Source organism: Chenopodium album, chromosome 6 (assembly GCF_948465745.1).
Source record: "Chenopodium album chromosome 6, dcCheAlbu1.1, whole genome shotgun sequence".
NCBI classification, from domain to species: domain Eukaryota; kingdom Viridiplantae; phylum Streptophyta; class Magnoliopsida; order Caryophyllales; family Amaranthaceae; genus Chenopodium; species Chenopodium album.
This window is the reverse complement of record NC_137839.1, coordinates 19,738,088-19,757,019: the sequence shown is the minus strand read 5'-3', so window position 1 is coordinate 19,757,019 and position 18,932 is coordinate 19,738,088. Positions and strand designations below refer to the sequence as shown.

Here is an 18,932-nt window from a genome sequence, read left to right as displayed (position 1 = left end):
CCCTCTATCAAAATAATACACTTGTTCGAAGGACGCCATTTCTTTCAAGGCTAGAGTCTATCTCCGATCATTGGGATTAATATAATTAATCTCACAACTTTTCTTTGACTAAACCCAACAGGTCACACCCAATTGTGCAACCAAACTAAGGCGACGGATTATGCTAAAGGCTGTAATAATATGTCGATAAATATATTTTGTACTAAGAAGTCAGATTACAAGATTATAGAGTCAAAACCAGGTGTCGAATATCGAGACGATTATGGGAATTGACGAGACGAGTAAATAAGTTAAACAACACATTATAGGTCAACATACCAAGCCGTAGCCTCGCAATGGCCTACCAAGCAGCTAGCCATGCGAGGGCTAGCAAAGCTAATAGCCTTGTGCGGGGGCTAGGCATGCTGGCTAAGCTTGCATGCACACTAGCAACGCTATCAAGACCAGCCTCTACAAAGCTTGTTACGTCATGCTAGCTACTACTAGCACCAGCCAACAGGGTTGTTATGCTTAGCAGCTCACTTGCGTGCAAGGGCCTACTAGCGGCAACAGTGCTTGGGCTTGTTGGCTGGCACCCTTGCTATCCAAGGCAAAGATGACCAGCATGCCTAGCCCCCGCAAAAGGCTATAAGCTTCTCGTAAGGTGCGGGTAAGGCTTGGGGAGAAAGGGAGGCTTCTGGTTCTCACCTAATTCTTCTTGTTTGTTGACATATGTGTAGAGAATATTTCAGGCATCCTACACTTGAGCCCCTGTGATCATACACTTAAGTATGGTGGCGTCCTAAGGGAAGGAAACTAGAGCAAAAGAGTCGCCAACAAGTTTTTTGGAACAGGTAAATCATTCACATGGTGAAGGTTACACGCCTTCACGATCCGAGATATTGCTAACTCCACAGTGGTCCTGAACCATGACTTGATATTCAGGGATGAAGGTAAAAATCCAACGTAAAAGAGATTGAACTTGCCTTAATAATATTCCTATTATAGAAACCCATTTGTGTCTCCCCAAAACCAAACCCGGTGATGAGTACCTTTCAAGTCGAATCATGATCGAATGAAGTGAAAGTGTGGAAAGTCTAGTGTTGTGGTTAATTATTTTTCTTTCTCTGAAAACCTATTTTAAGAAAATAACCAATCCAGTTTGGTTTGGTCCATAGAAAGGGCCCAATATTAGAATAGTTAGATGGGGCTTGAAAAGAGCTTTCCAACGATATATTATAAGCCCAATTCCGATGAATAATGAGAAAGTTATGGCCAAATTTCTAAACTGGGCCCGGTTTGATATTTATGTGCGGCCTAATGATCTAGAGGAGGGCCTAATATTGATTTATCATTCCTAATGCAATCAGAATTGATTTTAGTCTTCTAGATTCTTCTAGAAGGTTCTTTTCATTCCTAATTTAATTAGCATTGATAAATTGACTTTAGTTGACTTTTTAGAGTTTTAATCAGAATAAAATAAGTGTTTTTAAGGAAAATACGAATTTGCCCTTTTGTACGGCTAAATTTTATCAAAATTAAGAAAACCCGTGAAACTGGTTTCTAGCGCTTGACGACAGGATTAGCGCCTGGCGCTAATGTCTGGCGTCTGGCGCTAAGTCGTTTCATTCTCTTCGAAACTCTAATTCGTTTTTCTATCCATCCGGCTGATTTTCTCTATAAATAGCCTTCTAAAACCTCAGTTTTCCATCATCAAATATCATCAACAACTATTAATTTTCTTATTCTCTCTTGATATTTTCTCTCTTTCTAGCTTTTTGCATACAAAATTCCGCATTCACAAGATCTAGAAACACGTAGCCAAGTTCGAAGTTGTCATCGCCCTAGACGTGAAAGGTTTCAATTTCTGAGGGTTTGGTCCCAAATCTCTGTTTCAATTATTTATTTTAATTGTTTGATTTTATATTTTCCTTGAAGTTACTAACGTGTGTATTTTGTTATTAGAAAGGTGTACGAGGCATCCAAGTTAGTGCTTTAATTGATTTATTGATATTTTGATATAGAAATCATGCTTAGGGCGTTTTGATCTTCCTAGTATCATGTTAGGGCGTTTTGATCTTCCTAGTATCATGTTTAGGAACAACTATAATTTCTAATATCAAATATGACAATTGTGATTTTTATGGTGCTTCCTATATTCTTTCCTAATATTCATGTTAGTATCATGTTAAGGCTATATATTTAATCTTTGATGTTTAGTGACATGCTAGGGTTTGTTATTAATCTTGTTAGTATCATGCCTAGGATCTTGCTATTAATATTATTATGCTTTATTATGATCATTATTATTATTATAATTATTGTTATGATTATTATTATGTTGCTTGATATTTATTGCTATTGCTTGATCACACCTTTTATGCATGTTTAAAGGGAATTGGTACTTGTAATCACGCTTAATAAGATAATTAATAATCTTGTTTAGGGTCAATTTGATTATAATTCAAGTGATCGCCAATAATAGTTTTATTTGTGCATTAATATTCAACCAACATAGATAAACAGGTTTAGGGTTAATCCTATTGATTGCATGTTAGTCAGAAAGCGCACATGAATACGATCAGAATAAAGTAGCACTACGTGAAAAAACGAAATAGGCACTGATTCAAAACCCCTCAATGCCACCGGTTTTGAACTGGTGCCAATGTGGGGGGTGCCAATTAGTGCATGAAAAAGGCACCGGTTCAAACCGGTGCCAAAACTTGTTATTGGCACCGGTTAACCGGTGCCAAAAATGCCCAAAAAAATATGATATCCTCCTTTTGGCACCGGTTAACCGGTGCCAATGTCCAAAAAAAATAAATTTTTTTTTTTTGGTCTTTTTTCTCTTAAAAATTAGCAGAAAAATCATACAACACCAACTATAATCGAAATTCATAATCAATAATTAATTACACACCAAATGCTAAAGTATAATTGAAATTCATATGTACACTACAAGAAAATTTATCTATAGAGGCAAAACTTTGAGGCAAATAATTTTTTATAGCCTCTAAAAGATATATTTAGCATCAATAAAATTATGACTGCCTCTAAATGTTCTTTTTAGCATTAGTGGATTATAGGTTGCCCCTAAATGTTCTTTTTACCATCAATGAAATTATTGTTGCCTCTAAAAGATAGTTTTAGCAATAGTGAATATAATCTTGCTTCTAAAAGTTCATTTTTAGGATTAGTGAAAATTTGTTTGCCTCTAAAAGTTAGTTTTAGCAATAATGTATTTTATCTTGCCTCTAAAAGTTAGTTTTAGCAATAATGTATTTAATGTTGCCTCTAAAAGTTTTTTGTAGCATTAGAGAAAATATGGTTGGCTCTAAAAGTTTTTAAGTGGCCTTTTAAAAAATCGGAAATTGTATGTATACTAATGCTAAAAAAGGAAATTGATTAAGTGGTTATTCTTCAATCTTGTACAGTTGGAGCCTTTAATTTTCACACAATTATTTTTCTCACCAAGGTTTAATTTTATGGGTTGAACACCATAAGTTTGCCAAGATTGTAGATAAATAACAAAAGCGAGCTCTTTCTCTATGGATGAAGGGTTAAGTGGTTATTAATTTTGTTAGTAAATATTTTTCAATGATTTTGTGCCACTATTTTTTTATTATTAAATTAGTTTAGTAGATAGAATAAGTTTTTCACTTTTGATAACCATCCGTATCAACTTGAATTTTTGTAATTATGAATAAATGCTTGAATATATCTTTTAATTATTTTTTTCTTTGTCTTTGTCGTAGTCCTATTATAATTTCATATACGATCAAGATATGCATTAATATTTTATAAATTTTCAAATTTTAATAATAACTAGGATTTGAACGGAGAAATGATGGTGAAAGTAGTGGTCATTCTCAAGGTACATTAATATAATTATTTTTATTATACAATCATCTGTTTTAGAATATTTGTGCGATTTCTTATCTTTGGCATATTCTACTAATCTGGCCCCAAAATGCACTTGATATAGGGCAAGATGAAGAGCAACACTCTGCGAACAATATTGATAATGATTTGCACAGTCAAGAAGGTGATAACAATTTAGATCAAACAAGAGACATTTGTTTAGAAGATCAAGAAAATTTCAACAATGCACACATGATTAGAAGTTATGATGATGAAATACCTATAAATGAAGGAGAAGACAACAATGGTATTTCTCATTATTTATTCAATGATTTCTATTTACATTGCTAGAGTTAACCATTGCAGAATGTTTTTATATTATAGGAACTAAAAAGAAGAAAAAAACTTATAAGACCAACACTCCTAGAGGTCCTACAAGAAATCTTCAAATGGCAAAAATGAGACCCGGTGAGAAAAAAAAAGTGGATTTTAACATAAGAGGTCAGCCAATTGGTGTAAATAGAGCTTGTTTGGCAAGTTACTATGGTTCCCTTGTACGAGATCCTCTTAATGCTCCACTTTATGAGGTGAAAGTATTTTCAGAAATCCCAAAAGAAAATAAGGAGAAGATGTGGCAACTTGTTCTGGTATTTTTTTCTTAAAAAAAAAAAAATTATATCTTGTTACAAATAGATTATGTTTTCTTGCAATTTTATTTATTTATTTATTTATTTTTTTGGTTCTAATAACTACATTTGTATGTATTGTCAAGGAAAAATTTGATATAGGACTTGAGGATGATCAGGATGAAGAAGAACGTGAAAAGAAGTTAAAGGAAAGGAAAAAATATATCATGGAATCTTTCAACAAGAAGTACAGGAATTTTCGCGCAAGATTGAAGAGTACATATTATGATACAGTGGATACAGATGAAGATCGACTTAAAGAAGAAAATATGCCTCCAAATGTCGATGAAAATGACTGGAAATGGCTTGTTGATTATTTTGGGTCACCAGAATTTAAGGTATAGTATAATGTTATCATATATTTATTTATTTCTCTATTAGTGTTGGACATCAATTATATATTACATTTCAAATTTTAAAGACAATAAGTAAAAGAAATGTTGACAATCGGTCATACCAAGATGCTGGACACACTGCTGGGACAAAGAGTTTTGCTCAAAAAGCCGAAGACATGGTAATCTCTTTCTTTTATTTTTTTTTATTTAAAAAAAATTAATTTGATGATGTGACTTTTTATTATGTTAGTTCAAGCGTGACAAAGTAATGCCAAGCATGTTGGATTTATATGAGGAAACTCATTCAAAAATTGATAAAGAACCTATCACTGAAGTGGCAAAAGAAACCATGGTAAGAAATTACGTAATACATATAGTATAGAATAATAGTGAAAAATTATACTATATCTATAATATGTTAGAAAAGCTATTGAACAAATCCTATAAATAACTTAATTCCTTATATTTTCGTTTTTTATTTCTTTATATTATTGAAGATATAGTAACTATGAAAATAAAATTGTGGAGGTGGTATATGTGTTGTGATTAAAATGATGGTGGAGCTGTTTTATGTTTATTGTGTGACAAAGCAGGTTGAAACGACTATATTAAAGTTGGTTTTCAGTCATATTACAAGGGAAATACTGTTAAAATTTCTGTAGAAGTAGAGATACAGTTTATTTGTCATTAGTTAAAAAGACTTGTGACCTTTTTTCTCTCTCTAGAATCAATCTTGTATATAATTAATTGACTTTATTTGTAAATATAAGTGTTTATTATTAGTTTTCCCTTTTTGTATGATCTTACATTTAAATTTTTTCATATAGTAAAAAATTAAAGAGCTCCTTGTGCAACGTGAGGCGGGAGAAATAGATATGACCGATGAAGAAATCTATGCAAAAGTTAAACCCATTGGTAAGCGTGGTCGTTATCGTGGCAAGGGAGTTAGTCCTTCTATTACATCATTATATGGGACATTTAGTGAAGGAGAAAATTTACGCAAAGAAGCTGATGAAGCAAAGAATGAGGCAATAGAGGCTAGAAAAGAGGCAAAAGAAGCTAATGTGAAAAATAAAGCCCTAACTAAAAAGATGAGAGGCCTTCAAAAGGAAATGGAGGTCATGAAAGATTTCATGGGGAATATTTTGAGCCATCTAGGTTATGATTTGTCTGAAATGAATATGGATGAGGTATACTTCATTATTTAATATTATTATATGATTATTGAATTAAATTTAAGAAATATATTTTATTGGTCATTGCATACTAATTATGAAATTATAGGTTAATGATAACGTCGATGACAATGTGGATGATGATGAGAATGACGATGAGAATGATGATGAAGAGGATGATGAAATGCAAGTAGATGAAGAGTAACAGTACTTATTTTTTTTATTCATTGTAAGTTTTTATTAATAATAATTTATAGTTTTTTTTTTTTTATTTTATAATTTTTATTAATAATAATTTATAGTTTTTTTATTTTATTTTATGGATTAGTGATTTATAATTATTTTAATTTAATTTTTCGTCATTATGACAAATATTAATTTCATACTTTTTAATGACAGGAAATTATATAATGAAGATGGCTAGAGATCGAATTAGAAGAAATTGAAGAAAATAATGCTGTTTTCAAGCTTATAGTTTTAGATGAAAACTCCCTCTTATTCACATAAATACATTATCCAATTTTTTTTATTATTAATTTTTATTTATTTATTCATATGCCTGTTTTGAAATTAAGTAGTTTAGTAACTCCATAAATTTTTTTGGGTTCAATTATGTAATGACAACTAAATTATTAATAATATCATTGTTGTTTGATTCAATGAAATCAACTTGCTTTATAATGTTATACTGACATAGTTAATTCTTTAAAATGATTTTGTCTATTAATGTAAACAAATTATATCATAAAATGTAATATTGTTGTAATATATATTTCTGTACATTTAGAATCAATACCTCAGAGGCATATATCATGCATTCTGCCTCTAAGAACCTTTCATGTCAAACTTCTGATTTGCATCTAAATATCATTAGCATTAATATACAAGATTGCATCTAATTATATTTTGAGACAAAATTACATAATTGCTTGTAAATGTATATGATATATAAAAGAAAACAGGTATAATGCCTCTAATTATATTTTGAGGCAAAATAATATGGCTTCCCCTAAATATATATGGTATTTAGAAGCAAATTTACATAATGCCTCTAAATATATTTAGGGTCAAGATTATATGGTTGCCTCTAATTATATTTAGGGACAAGGTTATACGGTTGCCTCTAAATATATGGGTTTTTAGAAACAATGCATTGTATTGCCTCTAAAAGAGGCATTAGGGGCAACCATCAATTAGCGACGGAATTTTTAGAGGCACTTGAATAGTTATCTCTGAAAGGTATTAGAGGCAATATCATTATTATTAGAGGCATTTTTTACTTGCTTCTATAAGTAATTTTTTTTGTAGTGATAATCACCAAAATGTTATATATAAACATTTCTGCCAACAATAATAATATTTCCAATAATAATACATTAATACATAATAAAATTAAATTAATAATCTGTAATTTTACATTTGCCAACAAAAAAAAAAACAAAAAAAAAAACAAATGGATTAACCAATATTGTTTAGCAGTTGCTGAATAGTATAAGCAATATCGGCCTTCAATTTTGCTCCTCCGACCCCGAATTCGACGAAGATACTCACGAACTGGAAAAAAAAAGCCAGAAACTCAGAATTATAAAAAAAAATTGAAAAAAAAAACAAAATCCTCGAAATTTTTTTTTAAAAAAAAACCCGACAAAACTCAAAATAAAAAAAAAATTCGAAAAAAACACATGCATGTACGAATTAAACCCAGAAAAACTGATTAATTAAACCCCAAAATTAAAACGCATAAAAAATGAAAAAAAATCGAATTAAATACAAAACCGATAAAATTCGGATAATTATACCCCGAAAAATCGAGAAAAACTCGAATTAAAATCCAATAATCGATTAAGTAAACCAAGAAAAATAGATTTAAATCCAAAATCAAACCCAAAATTAAATCCAACAAAATCGATTAAAATTGAATTAAACCTATAAATTAAACCCTAACCTTAAATAGTTATACCCAGAAATTGTTGTTGATGTCGGTGGGCTTCGCGGCGGTGGTCAAACTTTGTGGTGGTGGTGGCGGTTTTGCGGCAGTGATGATGTGGTAGTGGTGGGCTTTGAGGCGGTGGTCGAATTTCCTTTATAAAGAAAGAGAGAGGAGATCGAAGAAGAGATGAGAGGAGAGAGGAGATCGAAGAAGAGATAAGAGGAGAGAGGAGATCGAAGAGGAGGGAGAGGAGATGAGAGGAGAGAGAAGAGAGGAGGGAGATCAGATTAGAGGAAATGAAATGGAGGCGGAGAGAGAGAAGCTAAGTTAGGGTTTTATGTACAAAAGTTAGGGTATTATTATGTTCTAGAAGCAGAGATGAAAGAAGACCGGTTTTTTTTTTTTTAACCTTTTGGCACCGGTTCGGTTTGAACCGGTGCCAATACTCTACTCTTAACACCCCGCCCATTTTCACCCTTTTTCTTTACCACCGGTTCTTAAGAACCGGTGCCTATATCTCGGTGCCAATTACCATTTTTCTACTAGTGTAGAGGCCTATTATTAGGGCATGTTTAATTTCTTTTAGGTTGGATTTGTAACTTCATCCCCAAACTACTAGTCATGGTTCCAGATCTATTGGAGTTGTCGATCTCCTGGATTGTTAAGGGGTGTAACCTTCACCTCGTGAGCAATTTACAAGTTCCTAAAACTTGTTGGCGACTCTTTTGCTCTATCTTCTTTCCCTTTGGACACCACCGTACTTTAGTGTATGATCACATTGGGGTTCAAGTTTGGGGTAATGCTTGAAATATTCCCTACAGTTTTTTGGCGACTCCACTGGGGAGGATTTCTATTTTAATTCCTGAAATTTATTTTGGCAATGATTTAGAATGAGTGGATGAGACTCGAAAAATTCTAAGTATTTCATGTGCGTAATTTTGATTAACATTATTGTCATATGCATAATTTTTTTTGGGGGGGTAAGTCGAATATTAATCCTCCAATTAAACCACTTGTTTGAACCGTATACTTGATTCCCAAAAATATACACCTTATTTTTGCTTTTTTCTTTTTTTATAAACCCGTAAAGTCAAAGTCAATTTGAGTCAAGTCATTAAAAACAAAAATGGTTTAATTTACAGCGCGTGGTCAAGAAAGGAAGGGCGTTTGATCAAAGAAAATCTTTTCATTCAAGTTCAACCTTTCGACAAGCCAATCGCTCGAAAAAGGAAAGCTAAGAAGATAATGGCAACTCAAGAGGAAGTTAATGAACTCAGGAACCAATTGATTACTGTGACTGAGGCGTTGAAGGTTTTAACCCTCAAAATCGATGACCCTATGAAGCAACAACAGATGGACCTCATGCCAGAATGCTTAAGCAAGTTTTCTAGTGACTACAAGTTTCAAGGCACTAGTTCACAAGGGGTCTCGGTGGACAAGGAGCTTCTTCCGCAGAAGTTCAATGCAACGAAATCCCGAAATTCAAAGCAACTGATAACCCTTATTCTCATCTAAGAGATTTTGAAACAATAATAAGCATTAAGGGTATTGATAAGAAAGTATTTCCCTCTTTGTTTTCTCTATCTCTTCAAACCGTTTGCCAACAATGCTTCTTCTCCCTTGAGAAAGAAAGAACCTCTACGTGGAAGTCTATATTGAACGCTTTCATTGATAGGTAAAAGTGCAACATTCAATTTGAAACTGATTATAGGGAACTTGAAATACTCAAGCAGAGGTTGAATGAAGGTTTCACTTCTTTCTTTAACAAATGGAGAGAAACCTCTGCTAAGATGGTTGAAGTATCAAGTGAGAAAGAATCTATGAGGTTGTTCATCAAGAACCTTCAAGAGAAGTACTCCAAACATCTCAAATACCAAAAAAATCTCCATACCTCAAGGTCGTCTATGACATTGGAATTAATATTAAAGACGACCTGGCTAAGCTGAATGCTGTTAACAGTAACTCCAACAGTGGCTGGAAAGGAAAAAAGAACGACAATCCTTCTTCCTCCAAAACCACCCACTCAAACAATGTTAGCACCTTTAAATTGAGTGAAGTCCTTGCTATGAACAACCAAGGACAAAAGAAACCATTTAGGAGGAACTTTACTCCTATAGGTATGAGTTATGACACCACATTTGACCGACTTAATGCAAAAGGTCTTATAACTCCTATTGGACCATTTGGGGACCCACCAGTTGAGAAGAGGACAGCTAACTGGAACCCCAATGCACATTGCAAATATCACCAAGGTAGGGGCCGTCTTACGGAAAATTGTTGGAAGCTTAAGGAAGCTATCTAAGATTTAATTGATAACAATAAACTGCCATTGCCTCCTGCCAGTAAGAAGCCAAGCATTGAAAATTCACCTCTCGCTCATTCCTTGGTCATCTCTGATGAAGAAAATGAGGTTTATCCCTCATCTCTCATCAAACCTATTAAAGAAATTCTTGCTATCAAAGAAGATGAGGAGATCTTTTTCGATGCCATGGATGACTTTCCTGAACCAACAAGCAAAGAAGATGTACGGATGCTTATATGGTCCATGTGGGAGGGATCAAGTTTGCTACGTGAAGCTCTCGAAGTCACAAAGAAACAAGTAGAGGAGCTTCAGAAAAGTGTGATAAGGTTCCACCCACGAAGAAGAAACCCTTCTCTCTACAAGTAACTGACGAAACCAAGAAGAGTAATAAACTCTATACTCCAATTGGGACTTCATACGCTAAAATGTTCAAAATGCTCTCCGAGAGTGGTAAGGTCAAACCTCTCAAACCGAGACCATTTGAATCGCTAAAGAGGACAGATAGATTCTACTGTCAATACTGTCAATCAGGGGGACACACTATTGAAAACTGTTTTAAATTTAAAGATTTAATTCAGAAAATGATTGATGATAAAAAATTTAGTCCAAATTCCACAAGAAGAAGACATAAGCATCAATGGAGTTTGGGACAATGATAATGAAGATGTCTACCTAAAAGACATGGAAGGATCTCCACCTTCAGTGTCATATTCAATAGATGATTTCTGGGTTGAAGAGGATTCATCTATAGATGTCCTCACAAGGTCAAGGAGAATGCAACCTCCTATTTCAACACAACCTATGCCGACTACGCAGCAAGTTCCCATACCTATCATAGAAGACAATGATATTGTCAAGCAGTTCAAGAAGACCAAGGTTGAGATGAATGTATGGAAGCTTCTAGCAACATCTCGAGAACATAGGTTGGTAGTGATGAATGCCTTGGATAAGATAGGGATAGATTCTGACACCACTCCTGAGGGGTTGGCTAACTTCCTTACGAGTGATCTCCCTAGTCCTATCAACTTGATCTCCTTTCCGACAAAGATTTACCTCTAAAAGGTGACAAGCATTATAAGGCACTAAACCTCATAGTAGTTTGCAAGAGAATGAACGTCCCAATGACTCTTGTAGACAATGGATCGACAATTAATGTCTGTCCACTTATAACTGCGAGGATGTTAGGCATAAGGGATGAAGACTTAACCTCATTAACACAAGGAATAAGAGCTTATGACAACACTAGTCGTCAAGCTCTTGGTAAGATTACCATGAATATAACGGCGGGAGCAATAGACTATGCTACTACATTTCAAGTGGTAGATATCAAAGCTTCATTCAACTTATTGTTGGGATGCCCTTGGCTTCATGACCTAAAGGCCGTCCCTTCATCTCTCCACGAACAGGTAAAATCCATAGTTGGAGGAATTCCTATCACGATCGATGCTTCACCCATGAGGATTAAAGCTATATAAAATCCAATCATTAATGTGGAGCACAATGAAGACAATGAAGATTTGTGGGGATTTAATGAAGAGGTCTCCTTAATCGAGGAGGATGAAAGGACCCCTCTCTGCCACGACCCCCACTCCAATATGACAGTAAACGCTATTCTTAAGAAACAAGGGCATTTTCATGGAATGACTCTAGGAAAGAAGAAAGGAATAGCAAAACCGCTGGAATTACCTAGCCTCCCTAAGTTAGATACTTTCGGACTTGGTTTCGAATCAACTCGGGAAGATCTCAAGCGAGCCCAGGAAAGGTCTAAGGCGCGTAGGAACGCTTGCATCCAAAAGAAAGCAATCCCAATGGATCAGTATCCTCTTACTCTCAATGGACAATTCATAAAAGAAGGAGAGGACTATCCGTGCTATGAATTTCCTGGACCTTGTTGTAAATGGCATAAGGCAACTAGGATTCGAAATTTTCCTAGATTGCTATTTTCTAGATGGAATCCCAACTCCTACCCACAAGAAGAAAGCACCCCCATTCTTTGACTTTAATGTCATGGGATTACTATTTGGGCTAGAAAAAGATGAGCCGAAGTACATAGAGGATAACTCGTCGCTCATCCAAACGGTCCTACAAAGAGAGTATTTTCACCCCTCAAAGCTCATCACTCTAGCAGAAGGATCACTATAAGGGTGGCGCAAGACAGTCAAGTTGACTACTCCAAGTGGAAGGAAAATCTCCATAACGACAGGGCAAGGACCGATGTTCGAAGAATCGTCAGAGTCAGAGTCAGAGTCAGAGTCTTTTCCTATAGAGTCATCCAAGTCCTTAGTTGTAGCACCCCTTTCTTCTATCTCTTCCCCTAGGATAGTTAGCAATCAAGTCCTTGAGGACATCTCTCCTTTTGATGTAATGATTTATGAATTCAATAATATGTCTTCTTCCGCTTACTCCTCGTGTTTCTCTTTAACCCAAGATGACGAGCATTGCTTAATTAACAATGAAAATGACAAAGAAATTATTAAAGTAATGGAAGCACTTGAAAACAAAACACCGATAATTGAGGAAACTGAGATGGTTGATATCTCAAATGATTCAACCATTAAAAGAGAAGTTAAAATCGGATTAACACTTAATGAACAAGAAAGAACCGATTTAATCAATCTACTTAAAGAATTTATCGATGTATATGCTTGGTCATATGAAGATATGCCAGGTATTAATAGAGAAATAGCTCAGCACACTATACTACTAATTCTAGGAATAAAACCTGTAAAACAAAAGTTGCGTCGAATGAAACCTGATGTAGCTCTTAAGATAAAATATGAAGTTCAAAAGCAATTAATTGCAGGTTTAATCAGGATATCCAAATACCCCGAATGGGTGGCCAACGCTGTCCCAGTTCCGGAAAAGGATTGAAGGGTAAGAATGTGTGTCGACTATCGAGATCTAAATAAGGCAAGTCCTAAGGACGACTTCCCTTTACCACACATCGATATTTTGGTAGATAATACAGCGAATCACGCACTTCCCTCGTTCATGGACGGTTACGCGGGATACAATCAAATTCTCATGGAAGAAGAAGACATGGAGAAAACAACCTTCATAACACCATGGGGTACTTACTGCTACACGGTAATGCCATTATGGTTAAAAAAAACGGGTGCTACTTACCAACGAGCAACGACTGCCTTACTCCATGACATGATGCACAAAGAAGTTGAAGTATATGTGGACAATATGATTGTAAAATCAAAAGATCGCCTAGGCCATCAAGTAGCCTTGAGAAAGTTCTTTGAAAGGCTAAGGAATTACAATATGAGGTTGAATCCATCCAAGTGTGCTTTTGGAATCACCTCAGGCAAGCTTTTAGGTTATGTCATAAGATCTAGAGGAATAGAGATAGACCTAACCAAGATCAAGGCAATCATGTCAATTCCACCGCCCGAAACCGAGAAACAAATTTTAGGATTTATTGGCCGGTTGCAATACATAAGTAGGTTCATATCATAATTAAAACCAATATGTGACCCAATATTCAAGAAACTTAAAAAGAATGTATAAGTGATATGGGACGATGAGTGTCAAAAAGCCTTTGAAAAGATCAATGCCTATCTCGCAAATCCTCCCGTATTAGCACCAGCACTTCTAGGAATACCTCTTAGGTTGTACCTAACAGTCACCAAGGAAACAATGGGAGCCATGCTTGCACAAGAAGTAGAAGGTAAAGAAAATGTAATCTACTATCTAAGTAAAAAGATGCTCGTATATGAAGTACGCTATACACCACTTGAGAAATTGTGCCTTGCATTGGTGTGGGCCACAACTAAGTTAAGACATTATATGCTCGTGCATACGGTCTTTGTAGTTTCCCGAATGGATCCACTCAAGTATTTATTCGAGAAGTCTACGCTCAATGGGCGCATATCAAGATAGATAGTCAACTTAGCCCAGTTTGATGTAAGATTCATGCCTCAAAAAGCTATCAAAGGATCCGTGGTCTCAGATTTTCTAGCAGATTTTCCAATGAAAGATTCAACGCCAATACACGACAATGAATTTCCAGACGAAGACTTGATGGTCACAGAAGATGATACTTGGACCTTATACTTCAATGTAGCCTCAAACCAAAAGGGATGTGGCGTTGGAGTATTATTAGTATTGCCTAAGGAAGAGCATGTTCCAATCTCCATAAAGCTATATTTAGACGTTACCAACAACGCTGCTGAGTACGAAGCATGCGTGGTAGGCCTTGAAACAACTTTGGCATTGGGAGTAAAGAAATTACGAATATTCGGGGACTCTTCATTGATCATCAACAAGATTTCTAAAAGATGGAAAGTAAGGAGCGAAAGTCTAGCCCCTTACCAGACTTAACTGGAAACTCTCACCAATAAGTTAAAAAAGATAGAATACACATATCTACCTAGAGAGGCAAATCAATTTGTTGATGCCTTGGCAAGACTAGCCTCAACGGTTAGGATTCCTACGGAAATTGAGCAAATGCCTCTAACTATAGAGAAAAGGCATAAACCGACTTATATTCAAGATATAGAAGATGATGAAGTGATCCAAGATGAAGAAGAAGAAGAACCGTGGTATACATACATACTTAACTACGTCACCAAAGGAGAATACCCTCCTCATGCTGATAAAAGAGCAAAACGAGCATTAAGACTCTTGGCTTCCCAATATGTACTCATAAACAACGAGTTACATAAAAGGGTATCTAAGGGTCGAGCTCTTTTATGTGTAGGGAAAAAGGATGCTCAAATAGCTATGAGGATAGTCCACGAAGGCATTTGTGGAACTCATGTTAATGGCAAAATGCTAGTCCAAAAGATAATGTGAGAAGGATACTATTGGACTACCATGAATAAGGATTGTCATCAATATGTAAAAAGATGCCCTAAATGCCAAATTTACGCCAATTTTCAACATGTTCCTCCATCTCTACTCTACACCTACACTTCACCATGGCCATTCTCTACATGGGGAATTGACATTATTGGTAAAATTACTCGTCCAGGAACAGGATGTCATGAATACATACTAGTAGCAATTGATTACTTCACAAAGTGGGTTGAAGCACAATCATATGCTAAACTCACTGCAAAACATGTAGCACTCTTTATCGAAAGGAATATTATTTGTCGATATGGAGTCCCACATGAAATGATATGTGACAATGGAACTCACTTTCAAGCTGAGTGTGAAGAATTATTACAAAAATATGGCATTCAACACCATCGTTATTCTCCTTATTGACCTCAAGCAACGGAGCACTTGAAGTAGCTAATGAAAATCTAAATTATAGGGATTGGCCTGACAAACTCCATTTCGCACTTTGAGGTTATCGCACGCCAATTCGCACATCAACAGGAAATACGCCATTCTCCTTGGTTTATGGAATGGATGCCGTACAACCTGTATAGCTAGAGATACCATCTCTACGCATTGCATTAGAAAGTAAACTCGATGAAGTTGAATGGACTAGGGCGAGATATGAGGAGCTAATTCTACTTGATGAAAAACAATAAGAAGCTCTACATCATACTCAATGTTATTAAACTCGTATGGCTAGGCATTTTAATAAGAAGGTCAAGACAAGAAACATCAAAGTAGGAGACTTGGTGTTAAAAGCATTAAGGAAAAATGTTTTAGATCCAAGGGGCAAATTTAGGCCTAATTACTCTGGACCCTATATTGTCAAAACAATCCTATCAGGAGGTGCAGCAAAATTAACTGATATGGATGGCAATGAGTTCTCGAACATGACAAATCTTGACCAACTTAAAAAAAACTACTAATAATTACTTAAGTAGGATACTTAAGAGAGCTATGTTTGGCCTGATTCCTTAGGAAAGGATACGTAGGCAACCCTTTACAGGATGCAACCACTTTACTTTCTGCAAATCTCGCATCCCAGATTTAAAAATAAATTCGACATAAATTCTACGAAGCATCGGCGTCACATAAAAAGCTCCGTCGCCGACTGATGAATCTTAGCGCAAGACGACAGCGTCTGTCGTCAGACGCCAGACTGCCGCAGCCGGCGCCTGTCGTAAAGAAGCGACACCATTTCTTCTAGGAGCACCTAGGAATATTTCGGTGTTTTTCGGAAAATTTTAGACTCCCGTACTCAAAAAAATTTCAGAAAAATTAAATTTTTTGCTTTCATTGCTTTAATTAAAAAGCTGAAATTTCATTAATAAAATAAACTAATAAATTGCATTATTGATGGAATTTAAATAAAGCTTAATAAAATAAATTAACTTTAAATTTAAAACTAAGTCTAATAATTGAAATTTAAGCAATGCTTCAATCTTTCTTCTCTTTCTTTGCTCTCTTCCAATTTTTATTAGCATCCTCTTCATCATCAATGGCTTTAGCTAGTAGGCATCCTTTAGAGGACCTACATTCAATTTTAGAGTAAATAGTTTCTCCCTTAGCTAGGACTCCATGTTTCTTCTCTACCCAAGCCTTCTTCTCTGAAGTGTCAGCTTTTCTTTTCCCTTTATCCTTTGTAGAGCTCTTCTTCTTAGGCATCGTAGGTGTTTTGAATTCAACCTTTTCACCCAAGCGTTCCTTAACGGGAATTACCTTGTCACCTAGACGACTCTTCACATCAGTCTTACTCTGATTTTTCTTCATGTCCTTTGAAGGTTTCTTAAGAAGCCATCTCTTCACATCATTGGGCAAGGAAGGAGGAACCTTTTGGGTAATCACTTCCCATAAAGGTCTAGTGCTCCAATATGCATCAAATTTTTCTACTTCTTGAGACATAGGGAATTCATAGGGACGACAAAGATCCCCAGAAGGAATTGTTTGAAGTAGGTCGTACTGTCTTTTTACCCTGCAGGGATAATAAAAAGTCATCTTGGTTAAGCTTAGAAGACGACATAAGGGTTGCTTGTTGACACCAACCATCCTCTCTATTTTCCACCAAGGGATGACCCACTTGATGGCACAGTTACAAGAGGCAAATACTTTCTTCAATTCATGGCGCCCCATCTTAGAGAAGCGTTTCTTTCTTCTCACAAAGCAATTTAGAGTGTATTTTTCAACATTGTCTGGAGGACTAATTAATTCTAGTCTCTCAATTAGCCACATCTGCAAAAAAACTCAATGCAAATAAATTAATATTACTATACAAAAATATATTTTTTATTTTTGTAATTAAAAATATTATTTTTCTACTTGTAATAAAATTGGAGAGCCCCGAAAAGGTGCTTTTGGATTTCTCTTCAATTCATCAAGACTAAGCATAGTCTCTCCAACAATTAATGGCATTGGATTTCTCCCAGATTCAATCTGCTCCAAAACAATTGATATAATTGCTTGTCCCTCATTAATTCTACCACTAGTGAGAAGATATTGGTTAAGCATGAAAAAGAGAAAATCCCTTCTTCTATAAACATGAAATGATTCAGAATAAGGTTTATCAAAGTAATGGCGTGCAAATTCTTTCAAATTAACTATGCTACCATCTACAATATTTGTTAGATCTTTGTCTCTTAAATTATAGAAACGCTCAAAATCTTTATAATAATATTCATTTATTCTAGGGATTACTGCAAGATCTAATGCAGGGAAGCCTAAGATAGCACTGAATTCTTCCGGTAAAGGGCTAATTTCATCACACCCTAGTCTAAAACAATGAGTATCCACATCCCAATATTCTAAGGCGGTATGAATGAAGTCTATATCAAGATCTACCCCCTTGACACCATAAATACCCCCATATGAAAAAGTCTAATTCTTTTCTCTCCTTGGCAATCAGAGACCGACACCATTCGTGGTGAAGTTGGTAAAAATCTTAGTAATTAAAGACATGATTATTTTCCAAGAGCTAAGACTATGTTTAATCTGCTGAAATTATGAAGAAAATCGGCAGATTAGGGGGCTATTTATACACAACATCGGCACAGTTTCAATCCGAAAAGGATTCGGAGTCAGCGCTCACCAGCGCCAAACGCCAGAATCTGACGCCAAGCGCCAGCAGTAGCGTCTGGCCCCAACGCAAAACGCGTGACACCACGTGACGCTGACGTGTCTTATCAGCGAGCTTTTAAAAAATCGCGTTTTTTTGGCTGATTCGAATCTGAACAATGGCTTTACGATTTTTTTTATCCTTTTTCATACCCTTTTAATTAATTTATTAATTATATATTTTTTTTTCTTTTTTGGATTTTATTTAGACTTAATTTTAAGTTTTTTGTAAGTGCAATTTTTAATTTTTCATTTTCTTTTTTTGGGGGGAGAAAGTCGGATACCCTCCATCAATAATAAAAATGACGGAATTTTTGCGCAAAATTTTTAATTTTCACAATTCTTCGCGCACACAAATATGCACATAAAAATGTAAAATAAATGCTAAATAACCTCATAGTAATATGTATATACAAATATGTCTAATAAATGAGTCAATTAGGAAAAGTTCTATACAAATAAAAAATAAAAAAGCACAGGTATAAACTACGGCGCTGGAGGACGCAGATGATGAGAGACACCCATCATGTCATAGAACTGCGCAGTACGAGGATAATCTCTCCACCAGCTCCAGCTCCAATCTCCTTGGGAGGTGGAAAACTCAGCACAGGTCCCGGCGACCCAAGATCGCCCTGAGGCTGAGGCTGCGGAGGCTGATGCAATGACGAGCCGACCTCGTACATCCCACCACCTCTAGGAGCCGAGGTAGCCTCTCCCTGG

The 18,932-nt window shown here is 35.4% G+C and overlaps 2 protein-coding genes across 3 annotated transcripts; both read left to right on the top strand.

Moving 5' to 3' along the window:
- The first annotated feature begins 3,791 nt into the window (after positions 1 to 3,791).
- LOC145634704 (uncharacterized) lies at positions 3,792 to 4,950 on the top strand. Of its 2 annotated transcripts, none has more exons than XM_081686102.1 (4): positions 3,792 to 3,853; positions 3,965 to 4,147; positions 4,225 to 4,487; positions 4,613 to 4,950. In XM_081686102.1, the coding sequence occupies exons 2-4, from the start codon at positions 4,093 to 4,095 to the stop codon at positions 4,868 to 4,870; spliced, it is 576 nt and encodes a 191-aa protein (XP_081542228.1). In that variant the 5' UTR covers positions 3,792 to 3,853; positions 3,965 to 4,092; the 3' UTR covers positions 4,871 to 4,950. The 2 variants fall into 2 exon arrangements, with proteins under 2 accessions (XP_081542228.1, XP_081542227.1); XM_081686101.1 differs by having other exon boundaries at positions 4,207 to 4,487.
- A 296-nt stretch (positions 4,951 to 5,246) lies between these two features.
- LOC145634705 (uncharacterized) lies at positions 5,247 to 6,719 on the top strand. Its single transcript, XM_081686103.1, has 3 exons — positions 5,247 to 6,051; positions 6,146 to 6,265; positions 6,436 to 6,719. The coding sequence occupies exons 1-2, from the start codon at positions 5,737 to 5,739 to the stop codon at positions 6,239 to 6,241; spliced, it is 411 nt and encodes a 136-aa protein (XP_081542229.1). The 5' UTR covers positions 5,247 to 5,736; the 3' UTR covers positions 6,242 to 6,265; positions 6,436 to 6,719.
- The last annotated feature ends 12,213 nt before the right edge of the window (positions 6,720 to 18,932 follow it).

Bases quoted from the DNA above. Each gene is read 5' to 3' on its own strand.
- LOC145634705 (XM_081686103.1), top strand. From the start codon at position 5,737: ATGACCGATGAAGAAATCTATGCAAAAGTTAAACCCATTGGTAAGCGT. The intron at 6,052-6,145 runs GTATACTTCATT...ATGAAATTATAG, and splicing joins CTGAAATGAATATGGATGAG to GTTAATGATAACGTCGATGA.
- LOC145634704 (XM_081686101.1), top strand. From the start codon at position 4,093: ATGATTAGAAGTTATGATGATGAAATACCTATAAATGAAGGAGAAGAC. The intron at 4,148-4,206 runs GTATTTCTCATT...TAACCATTGCAG, and splicing joins TGAAGGAGAAGACAACAATG to AATGTTTTTATATTATAGGA. The intron at 4,488-4,612 runs GTATTTTTTTCT...TGTATTGTCAAG, and splicing joins AGATGTGGCAACTTGTTCTG to GAAAAATTTGATATAGGACT.